Source organism: Haliotis cracherodii, unplaced genomic scaffold (genome assembly GCF_022045235.1).
Source record: "Haliotis cracherodii isolate W230 unplaced genomic scaffold, xgHalCrac1.p SCAF_7, whole genome shotgun sequence".
In the NCBI taxonomy this organism is placed as follows: Eukaryota; Metazoa; Mollusca; class Gastropoda; order Lepetellida; family Haliotidae; genus Haliotis; species Haliotis cracherodii.
The window spans coordinates 4,866,862-4,887,380 of NW_027266330.1; the positions used below are offsets into that span (position 1 = coordinate 4,866,862).

The window sequence follows — 20,519 nt, forward strand, 5'->3', positions numbered from 1 at the left end:
TACTGGTTGAACAAAAATGGATGTACATAAAACAATATTACAAACTCATAAACATAACCACCTGTCAAACAAACATAATTGACCAATAAAAAAATCCGTAGTAGCACAGAATCCGTCATTTGGTCAGAAAACTTTAAATCTGTCGGATTTTTGTAAAACGGTAAATGAGTTTCAAAGCAACTTTAAGGAAATTGCTTTCTGTGTTATATTTGATGTGTCTTGCAGTTGCCTGACGAAAGATCAAAATCAAAATGACTTCTAACAGAATATTGCTTAATATGTATCTAGACCTATTGCAGCACACGGTCGGACATCATGCTTGCAGGGACCCACCGATATTCTAGGATAATGAAAGGAGGCGTTGAAAAAACAGTGTTGTCCACAATGATTTTTTTACGACATCCAGCAAGTCAAGTGAACAATTTATTGTCCTCTCCTGCTTGTTGGGGGCATGGTTAATGGGATCGAGAATAAGGCACATCTAGTTAAATTGTGGCAATTATGAATATTTATATTTCACAATTATTCAACAATTATAAGTTGTTAGGGACCTGTGCTATTACCGGGAATCATGTAATGTAAGCAAATATACATCGAATAGTCCTGACATAGAAATGATGTGAAGAATTTAATCCTGACAATACAATAAGGTCAAAGAACAAGATCGTCTTCCACGTACCAATAGACATTCCTTAACTTAACATCAACATTATCCATTAACTCGAGTTTAACTATCCCGCTTCGATTAGTTGGCCAAAGGATTCCATTCGACTCAAATACCACTCGTGTGCATCCAGCTGGGTTGAACCACCATGACGCGTTTCGGGTACTGGCACAACCGTTGACGTCATTGTCATAAGTGCCAAAACGGGCCCCATTCAGGTTCTTGGCAGCATCGCCCGCGCCACCAAACCCATCGAGATATTCACCGTTCTTGGATTCCCTAGAGTTATCCCAATGCCAGGCATAGCCTTCTTCTTCGGAGTCCACTCGAAAGTTGTTATACCAGACCCTACCAAAATTTACATCACGAACCCATAAGAGAGTATACATATCGTATCTACCCTGTTTAGTTAACTGGTGGAGGTTTTCAAGGCCCATAAAGTGAAAATCCGGGACGTGATTTGGCGTGCCAATTTTTATTTGCTTCCATGACACTTTAAAATTATAAGTATGCCTGTCGTCAACTTTCAGCACGTGCATAAACCTTAAAGGTTCAGCATAGCATTTCCATTTAAACACACAGTCCGATCCCAATGGCTGCATGAGGTAGTCAGCATTGCCGCCCGGTGTTTCCGTGCAATCTGCATTTTTAAAGAAACAGATATGACCATGTGTCAACAAAAGTCTTGACTTCTAAATGAATGATTCTGGGCTAGAATCGATCCCCAGTAACCTATGCACAGTGCCCCAAGACATGGTTGATGATTTAGCGTCGTGATAAGCTGCTCACAGTATCCATTACTTCTTTGTCTGGTCTAGATGTATATAGTTAGTAGCCTTTTGGGGCCTTTTGTTTTTATTGTTCTTTTCTTGAAATTTTAAGATACTAACTATTATTTTGAAATTTCAAGAAAAAAAAAGAAAAAAGAAAAACCAAATGGCCCTAAAAGGTTTCCGTTAGGTAGGCTGACGTCGTATAACATGAACATTGCTGAGTGGGGCATTAATGATAAAGATGCCCCATTAGCTGGTGCTAAGGTACCGATATTAATCATGCGTGGACATGGTTCCATGCTAGTAGGGCAATGTGTTCCAGAACATGATGAAGACAAGAACACTGATATACACCTAGTCACTGTTATTTTAGGATTTGAAGTCCTGGGACTTACGCCATTGGAGAGTTTGTATCATATTCTTTGAAAGCTAATGTGGCATCTCCCACATGTGCTTGTTTCAAGTGTTGACTAAAATGGATCATATACAGGGGGAGACTCTGTGAATTGTCTCTGCTAAATGTTCTCATCATTGATACGTAAAAAGACTAGGACATTAAAAGCCTTCGCACAAGGGTGAGCATGTTCTGCCACACCGGTGACATCCATCACATTTCGAAATGTCCTCCACATCTACATAACATGTAAAGAAGGCCTTACTAAGCATTTGTTCCTGCAGCGAAAATGTTTCTTTGTACTCTTGTATCCAGGGGAATTATTCTGATGGAACATATTATACTATGTGTTTTAGGCCCTGTATACATTTACTCGCACAAATGTGCACTAAGCCTAACTTTTAAGAAATATAGGCAAGTTGGAGTTATTTATCGTACAATACAACTGTGCCCCCTCCTGGTGTATTGTACAATAAACAATGACCATGAGTCGTTTACTTTTTTAAATGAGATATCAACATTATTCACATCACCCAAAAGATATTCAAAAGAAAAGGTATTCACTGTGTTGCCCAGCTACATCAATTGGGAACAACTCACTAGACACTTCCATCTCAAAGAAAACGTCATCCAATTCACGACATCATCGAGTTGCAAGCCCATGTTAGAATCTCCAGAAATGACATCATGATAGAACAATGTTTTATCGTGAAATAAAGCCCGTTTCGTTCTTCATTGCTCTTCGCGATTTATCGCGTAGCTATCTTATATACACAAAAAAGGTAAGCACACCCTTAATATATTTCATTATTGTTTAGTCCCAATATTTGTAACAGTCATAAAAGATATAATTATGGGAAGAATTGTTTTTCGAGATGATGCAATCAGTGAGGCTTGACAAAAGCTCACGTGCCATGCATGGTATGCCTGTGCAGCATACTACCCTCGAGTATCTCTAAAAGCAGTATATCCAAACGTTAAAATTGCTTTCTCAAGCTCGGTTTTAAACAGTTATTCCATGCAATTGTGTGACCATGGCACGGAAGCGATTATCAAAAGCCACAAGATGGCAACTAATCGGCATGCATAACGCAGGAATGTCTTGTAATGCCATTGGTCGGAATTTGGGGTATCATCACACTGTCGTAAGCCGTTTAGTCGAGAGATATGCTCAGCCCGATGATGTACAGGACCGTCCCAGATCAGGAAGACCTCCTGTGACGACACATCGCGAAGACAGGGACACTCTTCGTCTCATACGCCGAGAACCCTTTTTAACAAGTGCTCGTCTGAAACAGCTGTGGTTGCCCAATCGTCGTTTCAGAACCAGAACCGTCAGGAACCGGCTGAAAGCAGCAGGACTGAGGGCTAGACGAGTCAAAGAGTCCCTTGTTGAGAGATCATCCCAAAGTTGCTTTTTTAGCATGGTGTATTGCGCGACAGAACTGGAATCTGAGAACTTGGAGACAGATCCCTTGGTCAGACGAAAGTCACTTTCTGCTCCACATTACTGATGGAAGATCGAGAGTCTGGAGGCACAGGAACACGGCCTACACCCACAGGAACATTACACTGACTGTTGCATACGGCGGGGACTCGATAACGGTTTTGTGTGTATCTCTCATGATCGCAGGTTGGATTTGGTGACCATAAGGGGCAATTGAACAGGGGTTCAGTACATCAGGGACGTTTTGAGGCCAGCCTTTTTTCCTCATTTTGACAACCAACCTCTTGCTACTCGACCTCAGTACATGGATGACAATGCAAGGCCTCATCGTTCGCATGCAGTCGTGGATTACATGACGGCCAATGCAATAACGACTCTACCCTGGCCAGCAATGAGCCAAGATTTGAACCCCCTTGAACATGTTGGGGATATTCTTGGGCGATGCATACAGGCACGAGATCCTCCTGCACAAGATTTACGCCAATTGGAAGTTGCATTGCATCAGGAGTGGTTGTTGTTGACCCATCAACAGATCCAACGTCTGACTGGAGGCATGAGACGTAGGGTGGAATGCGTCATCCGGGCACATGGCGGTTATACCCGCCACTGATCTGTTTCACGCGTCATGTCTAGTAGAGACTTTAAGGAACATATTCAATCACAACACACCAAAATCTTCTTTAGCTGTTGTCAAATGTTTGTTCTATCCAATGCCATTGGTATCGCCCAGCTTCTGTGGTCAGTCATCCCATGCCATGATTTTTGCCATTTGTCATGGTTCAGAAATAGGTGCGTGCTTAACTTTTTTCTTTGTGTATATATACATGCAATCACATGGACCTTGACTATACAAATTGATTTCTTCGAAACACTGAAATTGTATTCCTTATGCATGTGTTCGAGATGCATTTACACTGGCAGTATTTGTTTCAAGTGGAACAAATTCCATGTAAAACTGAGAAATATTGTATGACGCTCTTCGTAGAAAATGCCTGATAGTACCTCAGAATTTATAGTACCACCTCAGTGGTCTAGTGGTACAGCTTCCAAGCGAAGAGCAGAAGGTCCGGGGTTCGATCCCCGCCCGCATCATACCGAAAGCCGTTAAAAGATTGTACTTTTTACCCTGTCTGGCGCTCGGCATTAAGGGGCTAAGACAAGCCTGGTCGGCTTTGAGTCAGTATATTGTGTCTGAGTGGGGTATTAATGTTAAACTGTGGCATAGTATCTCCGTGTGCTAGCACAATTAATCGGCATCTTTTCGGACTAGTACAAGAAGACACACACACACACACACACACAAACACACAAACACACACACACACACACACACACACACACACACACACACACACACACACACACGTGCATGCGTGTCGCTATATAAGTGCAAAAATCTTGGACGCCACGTTAAACCAAATTTCACCTCACCCCTTTCACGTGGTTGTAATGGTATGATCTGTTTGACAGTGACTGTTTGAAGTATTACCAACCTCGGTAGCGCCTCTGACAGTAAGCCCCTACAAATCCCCCGACACAGTGGCAGGTCCTGTTCTGCGGGTAGAAGACAGCCCCATTCTCGCATGGATTTATCTGTGAATATTAAAATTGTACAAACATTTATACCGTTGAATGTGTGCATAGATTGATGAATGAGGTGTGAGTGTTGACTCGTTGCAGTGTCTGTGATTTTAATGTATTTCATAACGTTTCGTTTAGTGTGTACAATGTATAATGGGGAAGGAGATGTGTTTTTAAAGAGGATGATTAAGGTTCAGCCAGCACTGCGCAAGTTTCATCACGTTAACCTCCGACACAACATGAATCTGAATCCACACGGGTACATGGCAATCAAGATGAATGAATACACGACTATCAGGGGCGTGACCCAGTGCTATGAAACATCTCAGATAATGCAGAATCATGTCAACTCGCTACATTAATCAAGGATTGATGCGATGGCGTTCATACAATGTTATATGAAGGTTCATACTCTAGTGAACTGACACAAAGTGAAAGTCAGTTCATATAGTTTGTATCGCAAGTTGCTATTTCAAATTATGGAGGCCTAGACATATACACACTTTTATTTAGTACATGTGAGTTCATGTTTACACTAACAGCAATACAACAACCAACTGTGTTGCGGAATAAATTAAGTAAAAAAAAAGAGGTGACAAGAGTGAATATACGAGTGCACAACTTGCTCTTCAGGAACATCTGACACAACACGTGTATTTAAAACATATCACCATCAGCTATCACCATCTTCATCTTGTTCACAAGGGTAGGTCGTCGCGAGGTTATTTGTAAACGGTCATGCAGTCAAACTCTGACGTTTATAAAGGATCAAAATGATTAGAGAGAACGTTTCTGTTTGTATCCGTGGTAGGGAATTCCAAGGGGTTCCCCCAGGAATGTGGAAGAAGTCCGTCAGTGTTTACGTCATTTTAAAAAAAAGGTCTCGTAAAAAAACGTATGAACGTCAAAATGTGTCGTCCATACATACATGTATGAACGTCAATGTCGCAGTCATGTGACCGACCTCTCCTCCAATGGCCGAATATCTTGTAAACCTTCAATTAAAACCTTATAGTCTGTTCACTTACACACGTTCTGCATATTTAGTTTCTTGATAACGTGGATTCAAGGAAACTATTAAATGTACTTGGCGTGTCAACACGCTAGAAAAACAAAATACTATTGATCAGATAAATCCCAAAATGCTATTTAGTGCTTCTGTCATACGTCACACAATATATAAACTTCCCATCGACACATTGTATGTCTGTAAGTGATAATGATACAGGCAGAGTTTCATATTTTAATAGGTGGAAGCAAAATACTATCGGCATGTATGTGATGAATAATGTTGACCTTAGAATTTACATTTGTCACATAAATCAAACCTACTTACTATTGCCGTTTGGCCGCAGTCAGCAGTAGTTGGTGACCCTGAACAGTTTCCCTCTGTGTAAAACCGACTCAGCTGACACGTGTAGCCACCTGAAATCTTGCAGTAGGAGGCTGACAGACATTCTGGGTCATTCAGGCAGATCACCGAGCACTCGATCCTGCTTCGGGCTCGCTTGGTTGTCAAAACGTCACTGTTTGTTCTTGTGAACGGGCAACTCCGGAACGAAACGCGTCTTCTTTCAGCAAGGATACGTCCAGAGTACGCCTGCAGCAGCAGGAAGACCAGGAGTGGCTTCATCTTCGTACAGTCAACCGTTGTCTAACTATGTGACTTAAGCAAGGCGAGGAAAAACACAATTATTTTGATGCAAGGATGACAGAAAACAAGATCAGTTTTGAAACGAATGTGCACACAAATTGATACAGAAAGTTATATATCCAGATGGCGATTTTGATAGCGATGTATATCTGTATAAATGTAATTCCTAAACAAGTGTGCGCACGTACATACAGCTACAACATTGTTTATGTTGCTTGTTACATTTGTGTGTTATAAACAGTTTTGAAAGCTTAACAAGTTGGGGATACACGTTTTTATAATTACTACTTCACGAAACAACGTTTGCCTGAGCCTTTGTTCACCTACTGGATGGATGTCTGTGTGTGTTTGTTGTTTAACGCCGCACTCAGCAATATTCCAGCTATACTGGGGTTATCTGTAAATAATCGAGTCTGGATCATACATCCAGTTTCTAACATCATAAGCATCGATCCACGCAATTGGTATATGATGACATACATCAACCATGGCAGCGAGCCTGACCACCCGATCCCGTTAATCGCCTCTTACGACAAGTACAGTCGCCTTTTACGGTAAGCATTGGTTGCCGAAGACTTATTCTATCCTGGATCTTCACGGGTGTACTGGATGGAAAGAACGATACGAGCAACTTATTTTGGAAGATACATATTATTGTTTTAAATGTCTGTGTTATTCATGCTGAAAGATACATCAAACAATTCAATCGTTCAAGGCGCGTTTTTACAAGTTTCAGCGTTTCTGAAGTCGAATATATTATGACGAAGCATTACCAACTTGTGAATAATAGCTTACTAAATATGATTTAAATATTTATAAATACTTTGACACTTTTCTAATGATAAAAAAGCAAACTTACAGTTTTGTAGTTGAGTGGCCAAGAACTGCAACACTACCGTTTCAAATTTGATGTTTATAGGGACGTATCTCCTAGACGTTCTCCGCGCTTGCTGCTGATCCTCCTTATAAGGAAATAGTAGTTTATCCAAGCGACACAGCTAAAGAAGAGACAGTCAGTGAAGACACAGCGTTTACACAACATTGCCTGGATGTTGTCATAATAAAACAAAGTACTTGTTTGCTTTAATCTCGCTACTCTGTGTTTCCCATCTTCCCACTGCCGTTTGGCATAATTGATAAACCCTTCACATAAGAATTGATTTTCACATTGTGCGAGTTCGGTGGAGTAAGGTCATTGTGTGAGCGCAGCAATGTAGGAAAGTCAGAGCTTGCGATGTTTATTATCACAAAATGTAAGTCAATTCATATTTTTTCATATATTTTTGTTGTTATTTCGTAGGAGATTTACATAATATCATTCCGTACGTGTGACATACTGTGTCTGAATGTGTGGAAAATTACTACCCATATTATCTAGTACTGAAGTAGTAGAGCAAAAGCTAGAGATTCCATGAGTATTTGGACCCAGGTGAAAATTCTTCAGCAACATATTTTTTACTTAAGTGGCGACTATATATGCTTGTCGTAAGAGGCGACTAACGGCATCGCGTGTCCAGATTCGCCGACTTAGTTGATGAATGTCATGTATCCCACTTACATAGATCAATGCTCATGATGTCAATCACCGGTTTGTTTGGTCCAAACTCAATTATTTACCGACCGCTGTCATAGAGCTGGACTATTGCTGAGTGCGGCGTCAAGCAACAAACAAAACAAGAAAAACTATGTTTTGGGCCTGGCGCCTGATCCCGTAGCAGACCATGCTTCACGTTAGGCGATAACAAAGCGTCAGGAGCAAAATTCCAGCATAAACCCAGCGGGGGACACCAGAATTGGGCTTCACATGTTGAACTGCTCTATTGAGAACATTTCGGGGGACTTAGCGTGCCAGTCTCATGTCCGTATGCCTTCTCGGCACAACGTGTTCTGGCTTTGTCATTTAGCATTTCAAGATTTCAGCCGATGATTCAAGAGAATGGACAACGACAGGACGCACAATTTCGGCAATATATGGCTGGCAAGTCAAATGTCCATTCATGATAACCAAATCAGTTCGTCTGTCATGGGTGATACCGCCCCACACCATGACACTACCGCCCAAATACCGATCATGGTCAAGAATTTTTGCCCTGACTACCTCTCGCCGCTACGTCGCCAACAACTTTTTCTGCCATCGGTGTTTCGGAGGCAAAACCATGATTCGTCTGTAAACATCGTGTAATGCCTTTGGCGCACAGCCCGTCGCTGGTTTTGCATAGCCCACCCCAATCTTTGCCAACTATAGTAAGTTGTGAGGGTCACACCCTCAACAGGACGCCTTAATTTCAGGCGGGCAACATAGAGCCGGTGTTTAACGATAGATGTTGAAATTCACCACAGACGAGAACTTACACTTTTTGATTTGCCAAACGTTCAGGCACTATGGGATACTGATATTCCCCCTCGCCATTTTATCTGTTCACTTTGGCTTGTGTGTGCACGTGCATAACGTGCTGTCCATGCCATGATGTAAACTTTCAGTGTGTGATTAGATGTTGAGCTCGCGTGCAACACCGTGGTATTGTAACTGTCGACCTGAACGATAGCTCATTCAAATAATGAGTTCCCTTACTCTTTGTCGGCAGTATACCATGACCTTTAGAGTTTAGAATTTACATGAAGAGAGACATACGGAAGAAGAAAAAGAACATGTTTATGCTCATGATTCACGAAAGTAACAAAGACAAGTTTACAATGTATACACGTTACTCTTATACGTTGTTTTGAAATATACTTTTAACGTGGTGTTATTTTTCAATCAATCCGCCGTCTGTAGTAATTATGTATACGTTGTCATCAGTCATCTGAGATGACGCGTTCCAATACGTCCCAATAAGTAGATATGCTGGCTCAGAAAGTTAATTTGACTGAACCAAGACACTTTCTAGTTATTGTTTTATTGGATAAAGGATGACATGATCGTCAAGGGGAAACAATTCGCTGTACAGAGATGCGTCACTTGGGCGTTCCAGAACTATATAGTCGAAGATTTGAGTACAAACTTTGATCTGAGGATGCTGTAGGTTCTCCACATCAACTGCATTTACATCTAACATGAAACACGCGTGGTTGCAAATTGATTTGAAAAACAACACTCTACTTAAAAGATATACATAAAAGCTACTTAACATTTACTCATATCGTTTGTTCCTAATCATTTGTTGCAATACACGAGCTGGTAGAGTATTTGTCGTGTATGCACACAACATGAACGAGCTAGTCCTGGTGGGCAAACTTACACATGTCACACACATCCTGGACTTTCCAAGGGCTCCAGGATCACGTAGGTTGCAGCTTGTTTCAGATCTGGATTTCTATTAGCAATTTCCCATGCTTTGTGTGTGTGTGTGTTTGGGGGGGGTGGGGGGGATAACCGGATGCATTTGTTTAAAGTGCATTAGGTCTTTCACAACTTGTATGACAGCTGGGGAATGTACCATGGTTACTAAAGCTGTTCAGGAATTGCTCCAGTTTATATTTAGCCATAAAACGTTTAATGTCAGGAACATAACCCATGGACGTGGTAGAACAATAGTAATTTGAGGGGGAAAGCCTAGTACTGAAGATTCTTTTCGGAAAGAAACGCTATTCTGCTATTGCATAGGTTCCCTAAAAACAGAAGTTTTCTCTTGTCTATTTCAGAGTCCAATCGTGTCCCTCCAATTAGGGCATACAAATATCAGTCCGTGTGCTTCAAGGGAGGCCTTGTGCAATTTTTAATGCAGCTCTCTGGGCACGCTCTAATGATAACAGTTCAGGTTTGCTTAAGCCACACCACAATTCACATCCATACAGGGCTCGTGGTACACAGACACTCTTTAAGATGTTGGAACTCACTAGGGGGTTCAAACCTCTTATGTGGACTCCTGTTCTTAACAGCACGATTGTGGTAGATCTCATCTTTGAACAAGCATCTAATGTCTGAGGAGCTGTATTTCGAGTCAAGTAAAATTCCAACATGCTTAATTTATCTTGTAGTAGGGATTTTTGACCATACAATGTTATATTGATGTTAGCAGCACTTAATGGGCCAAAGGTCAATAATTTGCTCTTTGATGGAGAAAATGTAAACCTCCATTGCCCACTGTATGTTTCACAAATAGACACCATTTCTTGAAGATGTGCTGGCACATGAGAGATCAAAGTGATATTATCAGCTTGGGTGGGAGCTGTAATGCTGACGACCAGTACAACAGATCCCTTCTTACTCCTAAGATTCGCAAGAGCTCATCTATATACAGTAGGTATAGTTTTGCAGATAAAATGCTCCCTTGTCGAACACCTCTGTGAAGCTGAAACCAGTATGACTTCTCGTTGTTTGCTAGGATGCGACTTCTAATATCCGTGTAAATATAATCAAGAATTGTCCAGAGAGGATGTGACACTTCCACAGAGTAGAGTTTCAGGAGAAGGCCAGGCTGGTTAAAAGTGTTGAAAGCCTTAGAGCTATCAAGGAAGGCTACATGAACTACATCAGAGCGCTAAGCTGTTTCTTGTACCTGAAATGATGTGTGGAGTGATGACATTCCTTTTTGGAAACCATACTGTTGATTGCATGGGAAGGTGCAAGAATCAGTGATCTGTGGAAGTCTTTTTGATAGCACAAGTTCAAACAGATTAAATATAACTGGAAGGTTTTTAGATTTATCTCCGCCTTTAAATGTGGATACTATAACCCCATTCTTCCAATCTCTTGGGATATATCCTGATTGTAATATGAGATTGAATAGTAAGGCAAGACATCTTGACAAATATTTTCCCCCATACTTCAACTGTTCATAGGTGATTTTGTCTGCACCTGCTGCCTCGTTGTTTTTAAGTTAGCGGAACAAGCGAAATACCTCCTCCTGTGAAGTGAATAGAAGTTCAGCCTAGTTACCTTCTGCTTGGTTGTTTGACGTATTTTATCAACTTCTTTGTCAATGTCCCCTTTGAACTCATCATTAAAGTGTGGTTCAGATTTGTCCATAAATACATCTTTGAGATGGTCTGCAAGGGCATTGCAATTGCATATCTGTTTTGGGTGTCGGACCTGTTTGACTTTAATATTCAAACATGAGATCTGTTGTTTCCTTTTTCCTCGTCGTAGCAGGGCCAAGAAGAGCTTCTGGTCAATGCCACTTATCTCGTCGAGCTTGTTGAACTCATCAGCCTTAAACTTCAATGGAAACCTGAGGAAAACAATGTAGACCCAGCTCCGGATGTCCGCCTAAAAGTTGATATTACTGTATACTGGATAGCGTCAACAAAACTGTTGCCAATTTGTTTGGTTTAGGCAAGTCAACATATATATGAATAAGATCGTCCTTTGGCGTTGGCATTTACGTTCATATGACAACATATTTTCAGCCCAAATTTGCATAGAAGTAAATTTATATTTGCATCTGCTCCAGACATGGGCAAATTTGCTACTGGTGTAAAAAGATGGACATGAGTAAACGAATTCATATGCCAAGTATACTTACGTCCCTTTATTTACACACGTATGCGAATATACACATATGTATAAAGGTGCCTGTAAACGGGGCATTATTAGATAACAAAACTGACAGTAAAATAACTAGCGTATCACATATTGGTATTTATAACTAGCATGAAACTGTAAAAAAAATGGTATTGTTTGCCAGTAATCAAGGTAACGCAACGACACTGAAGACCATGGGGACTTACAGTATCTCTGCTACCTGCATGGAGATCCTCAAAAACAACAAACAATCTCACCTAAGTCTGCAATGAAAAACGCGAGGACGAGAACGGCAAACGCCACGTCAATGTCTGTAACAACATGTCTTTCTTCAATGTCAACACAAACACTACAATCACTTCACTGAGAGACACTTGACACCAGGAGATCCACCACTTCCTGATATCCCCAGAATCTCGCCATGTCGGCCGCTGTCTCCCCATCCACGTTCCTAGCGTTCATTTCCGCCATGTTTTGTGAGAGGACAAACTTCACCGTCTCCATATATCCTCCATCACAGGCCCAGTGAAGGGTGTTGTTGCCGTCATCGTCCACAAGCGAAATATCAGCTCCTTTCCTCACAAGAAACTGTACTATTTCACTACGTCCCCATCGTGCTGCCTCCATCAACGGCGTCCTCCCGCCGATGTTGCTACTGTTGATGTCAACCAGACCTGCTGCCAGGATCCGATTCACAGCTGCCAGATCCCCTTCCATGCTAGCTTTATGGAGTTTGTAGGCTGCCTCGGAGCAATCACGTGCGGCTTTCTGTTTTGCTGTAGCACAAAATTAACTCTGTACACATGTCTGAGGACTTTATCTTACAGTTGCATTTTTCACGTCTTTCAATGATGATAGAAAGGCAGTAGATGTATATTTAGTCTTGTAATGTGGCACACATCATGAAGGTGATTGTAGAGGGAATGTTAAGAGCTGATTTATGTGTTTTAACTGTTAGGTATTTACATGCTTAGAATGTTTCTGAAACATTTTACAGTGCTGACAGCGTTTAGTTTATGTCTGGAGAGTAGTTTGCCAACCACAATACATGGAACGTTGGTTCCAACTCACCGAGTGTATTAAGTCTTCTGGGGATCTCAGACTTGCTCATGACTGTGGAGTGGAATAAAAACTATACTGATTAGGCAGTATGTCTGTGCGGCTGATATTGCCAATATTTAATATATGCTGTCATATTAAATTATGATTATCTACTTCTGAAATTGAAAAGAATATGTGTTTAAGGAAGGGACATCTAATTACAACATCATTTTTTTTATTTTGAGGAAAGCTACAGCACATGGTCGTCGTCTGAGACGTACAAGACTTGACATGAAAGCATCTAAAGATATTACTGCAGTTATATCTGACAACAGCTCCTTAATCTAGGAGTGTCGTTTACAGCAGCCTGTAAAGTATGTTTGAGTGCAGCAATCATATAGTTAGATCTCTAGACGACGGGAATTGAATACGTTAACACCATGATCACTTTATATGTTGCAAGATTTGACTACAATTTATTTCTGTCCATTCACATGTTACTGTACTTCATCAGAATATTTATTACATTTAGAATTGACATTTACAGCAGCCTGTAAGTATGTCCCAGTGTTGCAATCATATATTTAGGTACTACAGACGACGGGAGGTTAAATTAATCGGTTCGCATCATTTTGCTGTCTTTCAGTAAACAGTTCAACGAAACAAGATCCCACCTAACAACGACAAACAAATACACAAAAGAAACTGACCATCTTAAGACTTAAGACTTCAGTAATAATTAACCCTCATTAAACATAATTACACATACCTTGATTTTGCCACATATTGTATTATCTATTTTTGAAATATTATAACAGTAAAGAGGAGGGTTGTTCGTGCTCAAGTATGATACAATGGGGTTGGATTGATCTGTGGTTTGGAGCTGATGCACTTGTTACGTTTATGTCGTATATATTGACATAAAGTTTGTCAAACATAACTGATATTCTCATCACAATGAAGCGGCAAGGACTAAGGGGGGTAACTCGTACGGGTCACGTGACCACGAGTATGACCCTGCCTTTCCGCCGAAGCCAAATCCCTTTCGTACTGAACTCAAACAACAAAGCAAGCGTACTTCAGGAGAGATGTCACGCGTTATAAAACAGGCCTGGCAGACAGCGGTGAAAATGAAGACTGGGGCAGCAGAATGGGAGACATGTCACGTCCAACAGATAGAACAGCGGAACTGGCATCAGAGCCAAGTAGGAACCGACGAACGGGAGACGTCAGACATGCAGGTATGACGAGGTATTTCACCTGTTAATGTTAATATTTGAACATTTTAATCTCCGACAGGACAGGGAAATAAATGTTACTGACAATACCCGCCCTAACAGTTACACCTGGCCAGTCAGAGGTGAAAGCCCAAGCGTAAGAACCGCTCGTAAAATCCTCGCGGCTGATCACCGTCCTGTTGATAGTACCCCCAAGCAGGACATGCAGAGGTGATCTGACGGCAAAGATGTTATGTTATCGGAGAACAGCTTATGGGCTTTTCTTTTAAAAAGTATTCGCGACGACATGCACCAAGGTTCTTATAAGGAGCTTCCGTCAAATTGATCATAAAACAATACTTATATGGGATTGGGTAGATGCTCCAAAGGCATCATTGAAATATTTCGGAAAAAATATCAATGTATGAACAACAGCGGTTCTCATTTTTGGGGGCATATGCTTGGAACGATGTCCAAATTAGAGGCAGCACTTGCTCAAGTACATGAGCACAGTTAGGTTGGCAATACAGAGGGTAAGGGTGTATGGATGGCGCTCGTATCACGAGCAGTTTTGTGCTATATAAATTGGGCTAACATTGACAATGACCATTGGCATATGAACTATTTGCATCAACCAAACTTTATTCAGCAATGTATTGAAAGTCTTACAACCAAAGACGAGGGTCACAATAAGGCACCATGCTGGGAGCTTCACCAAAATGTTGCCTGCTGACTAGATGAAGAGCCCCCTCAGAAATAGTTGAACTCCAGTGCAAGGGCTGTTCTCCAATCAGGATGGGTGTCATCGTGCAGACATATCCACATAAAGAAGGCTCTGCTCTACTAGTGGAGGGTTTTAATTTTTGCATGTAAGTGATTATTCATTATTTAAACATATGTTTTCGTGTCAGCAACATCCATTAATCATTAGAATTTATAAGGAAATATTACAGGGCACAATTGCCCGCCCCTTTAATACCTCTCTATTGCCAAACCTGAAAATTTTGCCTTAACACTGAATACCCAAACAGGAGATAGTGGAATGTAGATTTTTTCAGCATGTATCGTTTCGAGCACATAATGCCATAAATGACTTCATTGTTAAACATGCTGTTTCGGTTCAGTATACATGGTTTGATGCGGCCATTCATATGATCCAGGTGCTTGGAAGAGGTGCCTTGTTACTTTAGGCTGACATAAAGTGTGTCTTTTGAGTAAGTCAAGTCAGGAGACACAACTTCCGAAAACCAATATTTTGTTGATATTTGTCTACCTATGGTTTATAAAATAAGTTGTGCTATTTTTAAACAAATACTTACTTCATTGACTGGGCTACGTCACCAAGGTCAAAAACAGGTCAGGTACAGCTCTATTTGGATGATTTTCACTTTTGCGGCCGAAGATGTATTTATTACGATGCCTGCAAGACAGCATTCTGAACATTTAAACAATGTGCACACATCTCGAAAATGAGGCCATACAACAATACACTAAACTGACATTCTTAGATATAGAAATGGATACTATAAAATTGTAAATCTGAAAAGCACAGGAAAAAGTCGACCATCACTTTAGTTGAATCCAACAGTTTCTCACAAAGCAAAAAGTGCAGCTTTATAAAAATCCAATCACTCATCAGTTGGTCAACTTTGTGGTGGGGTGGCCTTTCTCCCGGCATTTAACCGACATTATAACAAAGCATTTAAGAAGTCATATCATCAGTTACGTGTGACCAATGTCGTCAATCATGATCTGATACCCATAAGATATTTTGAGAAACAGTAACGGTTTCCAGAGAATTTGTGGTATGTCAGCGACCACTTGCAATTGTTTACTGATAGCACAGGAGGACATGGCAGAGGCTTTGGGCTATATTTCAATGTCAAATGGGCACATAAGGGCTTGTCAGTTCATTGTCACTTGAATGTAATGTTCTTACTTTTTGTTTCGCTACTCGCGGCTGTGCATATCTGGAGGATAGCTCTTAAAAATAAGAAACGCCTTTTCAACACTGATAATTATACAGAGCGACCAAACCCTTTCCATATCCAATAAAAATATCTGCATAAATCGGTTGTACGATTCCGACTATATCATGAGCATGTTTTCATGAATCACTATCAAATAGTGATGATACCAGGTGTTCACGAAAAGGTGGCAACCGTCACAATAACATTCAAAGTCAAGTCAAGTCATGTCTTACCTGACACATGAATCGTTGCAATACTAAACACGTTCACCTCTAACTCCACTAGGGTTATGGTATTGGTAACGTTATTTGTCTTAAATTGAATCTATTCATCAAGGCACATCCTGGGAAGCATCAATACCATTGCTGATTCCCTTTCAGCGATTCCACATCTCAGCACCACAGGGCAAACAAACGCGTACATGATTCACCTTTTGGAAGCTTCCAGATAACTTGAATTCTCTACACTTATCAATACTAACTAAGTGAGCATGTGATTATGCTGCCGTGACTGTCCATGTTTGTAGCACTGGTAAACTGATTCACATCATATAAGTAGACTTCTGCTCGCGATCGACCAATAAGTACCTGATACTTGTATTGCTCGCAAAGGTGGGGGTGCAAATTTATTAGGCTTAGAAATACCATATGAAGCAATAATCCGTTCAGTCATATTAGGCATTGTGGATATCATAGGGGATTGATTCCTTTCACTTTGGCTTATCACAAAAGTTACAGGCTCTCGTTGAGACATGGGGTTGACTGTATGACAAGTGTTCTGTGGATCACGAGTACAGATACAGAGATCTCTGATGGTCTACACAAGATTTACTAACCACTGACTCATGAATTTTTGGTAGATACTGTTACCTTGTATCTGAATGGCTACAGTGTTATCACTATATGTAGCATATGCAGTGACGTCATTGCGAGTAGGCTCAAATTCTGGGCATTAGGATTCAGTTTTTTTGGTGACTAGGATTCTGGTAATTCATCATTTTTTCTTAACATGGATTCAGCCAGCTTCATGTAGTTCTCTTTCCAAATTCCGAATCTTTCTTACTTGTAATTCAGCATGCATTCGCTCTCGCCCTTTGGTTGCCTTTCTTTCACCCATTTGCGCCCAGATATGCGTGTTGCATATTTCTTCTTAAGCTTAATGCTGTGCTCACCACGTTGGGCTTGCTTCTTCACACATGCAAGTTTGGCAGCCTGATGATCCGACAACTTACTGGCAGCTGATACGCGACTATGAACAAGCTCTAATGACTGAGACATGACTGATTGGAATCTTCATTTTAATGTCTGCTGTGTTCACCCGAGATAAGTCTAGTTTCTGACGTAGACGTGTGCCTTTTATAAGAACTTACTGAAAATGTCTGATTTTCTATCCGCATGACGTGCATCAGAATGATATGACACTGGGCAATAGGATTCAGATTTGTTTGTTTGGCCTACCTTACCTCTAGGGCTCTGAACGGAATGTGTTTCATCCATATCAACGTCGGAGCCTGGCAATACATAGATTTGCGAATATGAGCGGGGATAGCGTTCTCTTGTTGACGAGAGCCGACGCTCCCTCTTTCAGTTCTCAAGACGATTGTAGGCTTGCATACACTCCCTCCCTCTGTGCTACTGTCTCTTTGGTTTGGGAATCACGATCCATGTCTCAATGCTTCAATGCATTCGCCATGTAATGTAGGGTCAAATAGGTGTCAAAAGGAATCACTCGCTTATGGAAGTTGCCATTTATTCATCTAAAAATAGGATTAACAAAAACCTAGGAATAATATTAATCAAGGCGCTTCAAACACTTTCTTGCAGGTGTCATGTTCAAAAGAAAATCCTTGCTTTGAGAAGGTAAACATAATTATATTGTGTTAAACTTAACAATTGAAAACTAAAAGTGTCATTGGTACGCAGCGGGAATGTAAAGTAACTGTGCCTCATATAAAATTCAATAACAATACAAGAATAAGGGGTGGCATCACAAGTCATGAAGGAACATGACTCATTACTCTCAAATGAAATTTCAATGGTGTACGCTTTCCGGGACCACATTGTACGATATCATGTTCTACGCTTTATGCAAAATCAGGGACGTAACATCACCTTGCAGCACGCCCACATGTTGCATGTGTTGTAACACACTATTTGAGGCGGAACAACATTGCTGTACTGAAACGGCCGACTGTTACTAGATACCTCTCCCTCATAGAACACGTCTCCGATAAGATATGAACGACGCCTGCTATTAACGCTAGCTTTGGCTGGACATCTTTGGTTGACTTTTGGGACAAAATCCCACATCCCACAGGCTGCATTCCACAAGGTTGTCGAAAGCTCTTGGTGTAAACTGGGCTATCATTATACATTAATCAGCCTATTGGTGAGGACGCTGCTCCGATACGTACAGCCACATCCATTTGCAACGAACCCAGTCCTAATGACACTGGCTACCTAAACGACGTCTGTCCACCTGAAGCTTCAGGAATCGCTTGAGAGCAGTAGTAATGATGTCCAGGATAGTCATTAAACGCCCCTAATTTCACGATTACCATCAAAATTTCCTTTTGGCTTGGTGTTTACCAGGACGGAATCTGAAAACCTGGTGGAGGAGATTCCTGTTCCAAGTCACGGAGTGACAGCACAGGAATGCGGCCGATACACCCAGTAACGCCAGGCCAACTGCCCCATATGGAGGAGGCTCAGCAGGCTAAACCTCCTGGAACCGGTTGTGTCCCCCATTTCGACAACCACCCGCCCACTTGGTACAAAACACAGATCAGGTAGGATGATGCCAAAGGGAGAGCCTACCTCCAGTGTCCAGATCTGAATCCACTGGAGCACATTTAGGACATCCTGCTGGGTCATATACTGGAGGCACTGGAGCTTACTGTACACAATTTGCGTCAAATGGAAGCAGCTTTACATCGGGAGATGCTGTTGTTGCCCGTTCAGCAGACACGACGCCGGACTGATTGGATGAGAGGCATGGTGGAAGCCGTCACCAGGGCTCGTGGAGAGTTTACTCTCTCCTGAACCTTTGAACTACGAATGTCATATGGAGACTAAAAGTCACATTGTTGTGCGGAAACGCGTCGAATGAAGTCTGCAACATATTAGGAATATTATGTTTGGGGTTATTATAGTCTAATCTCAGCTGACAATGGTGTTGGTTTCCTTTTGCCAGGATTGGTCTTACAGATCACAGTCCGATTTGTCCTAGGTCATTTTGTCAGTCATGACATCCCAGCACTTGATTTATTTAGCTTTTGAAATATGTTGGGGTTGATTTTTTTCCATATTTTTCTGCCACATTACAAAGTAGTTTCACACACATTTAAACAATACCAAACTCAAAGGTTAGACTTTATACCACAGGTATAAATAAGTTCAGTCCGAATGTAAGCATATACACAATCTGCAATTTAACCGTCATTGCACTCATTGCTTATAGTCTGTTTCAGTGTCATGCCATGTGTTGATATACTATTCTATATGTTAACAGTTATATCATATATCAAGGAAAGGGTTTTGTTTATTGTAAATAGTTTTTATTCAGGAAGTATTTGCATTGTGGGATGGATGCTTCATATTTGAAACACCACCTACATTTGCAAAAAAATAATGTGTGTGTGTGTGTGTGATTGGGCGACCTGAAGGTCAAGGCTAGTCAGTATGAACAAGGGCAAAAACAGTTTGTGTACACGATAACAAGAATCTATTAATAGAATTTGGTCAACCTGATGAATAGCTCAAATGTCCTGAAATTTCGGAAAGATTCATGAAACATCAGATATTTCCGATCAGGGATGATGAACTAACTGAACACTTGTAATGATTGTGTCAAATATCAAAGACGCTTTTAAGGCCACTCATGAAATGACTTGTACATTGTTTCATTCAAGTTTTGTTGATATGGTATGGTATGGTTCATATAAGCGTTATAGGCAGAAAATGTCATTTAGTGAAAATGACAAACTTTACGAATGACCTTGACCTTATAAGCAGGTCACTAACAAACCTTTTGAGATCGCGCCACCACACCAAAGGATGACCTAATTGTACTAACGTAGAGTAAATGCTTATTAAGATCACTTCGACGATGACCTTGGCATTTTGAATGAATGGTCATTGTATCAAACATATTTCCCCTTTGCTTTAAGACCGTGGTCTAGTGGTAGAGCGTCCACCCGGAGAGCGGAAAGTCCGGGGTTTGATCCCCGGCCGCGTCATACCAAAAGACGTTAAAAGATGGTACTTGTTGTTACCCTTTCTGGCGCTCGACATTAAGGGGCTAAAACAAGGACTG

The 20,519-nt window shown here is 41.1% G+C and overlaps 1 protein-coding gene and 1 long non-coding RNA gene across 2 annotated transcripts; both read right to left on the reverse strand.

Moving 5' to 3' along the window:
* Positions 1-923: 923 nt before the first annotated feature.
* On the reverse strand, positions 924-6,357 carry LOC139449103 (uncharacterized). Its single transcript, XR_011652105.1, has 3 exons — positions 6,196-6,357; positions 4,772-4,871; positions 924-1,304 (listed from the first exon to the last, which is right to left on the reverse strand). It is a non-coding gene; the product is annotated as an uncharacterized lncRNA (long non-coding RNA).
* Positions 6,358-12,067: 5,710 nt separating this feature from the next.
* On the reverse strand, positions 12,068-15,619 carry LOC139448025 (myotrophin-like). Its single transcript, XM_071229527.1, has 3 exons — positions 15,555-15,619; positions 13,049-13,090; positions 12,068-12,753 (listed from the first exon to the last, which is right to left on the reverse strand). Exons 2-3 carry the CDS (start codon positions 13,086-13,088, stop codon positions 12,338-12,340), a joined length of 456 nt encoding a protein of 151 aa, XP_071085628.1. The 5' UTR covers positions 13,089-13,090; positions 15,555-15,619; the 3' UTR covers positions 12,068-12,337.
* Between the last annotated feature and the right edge of the window lie 4,900 nt (positions 15,620-20,519).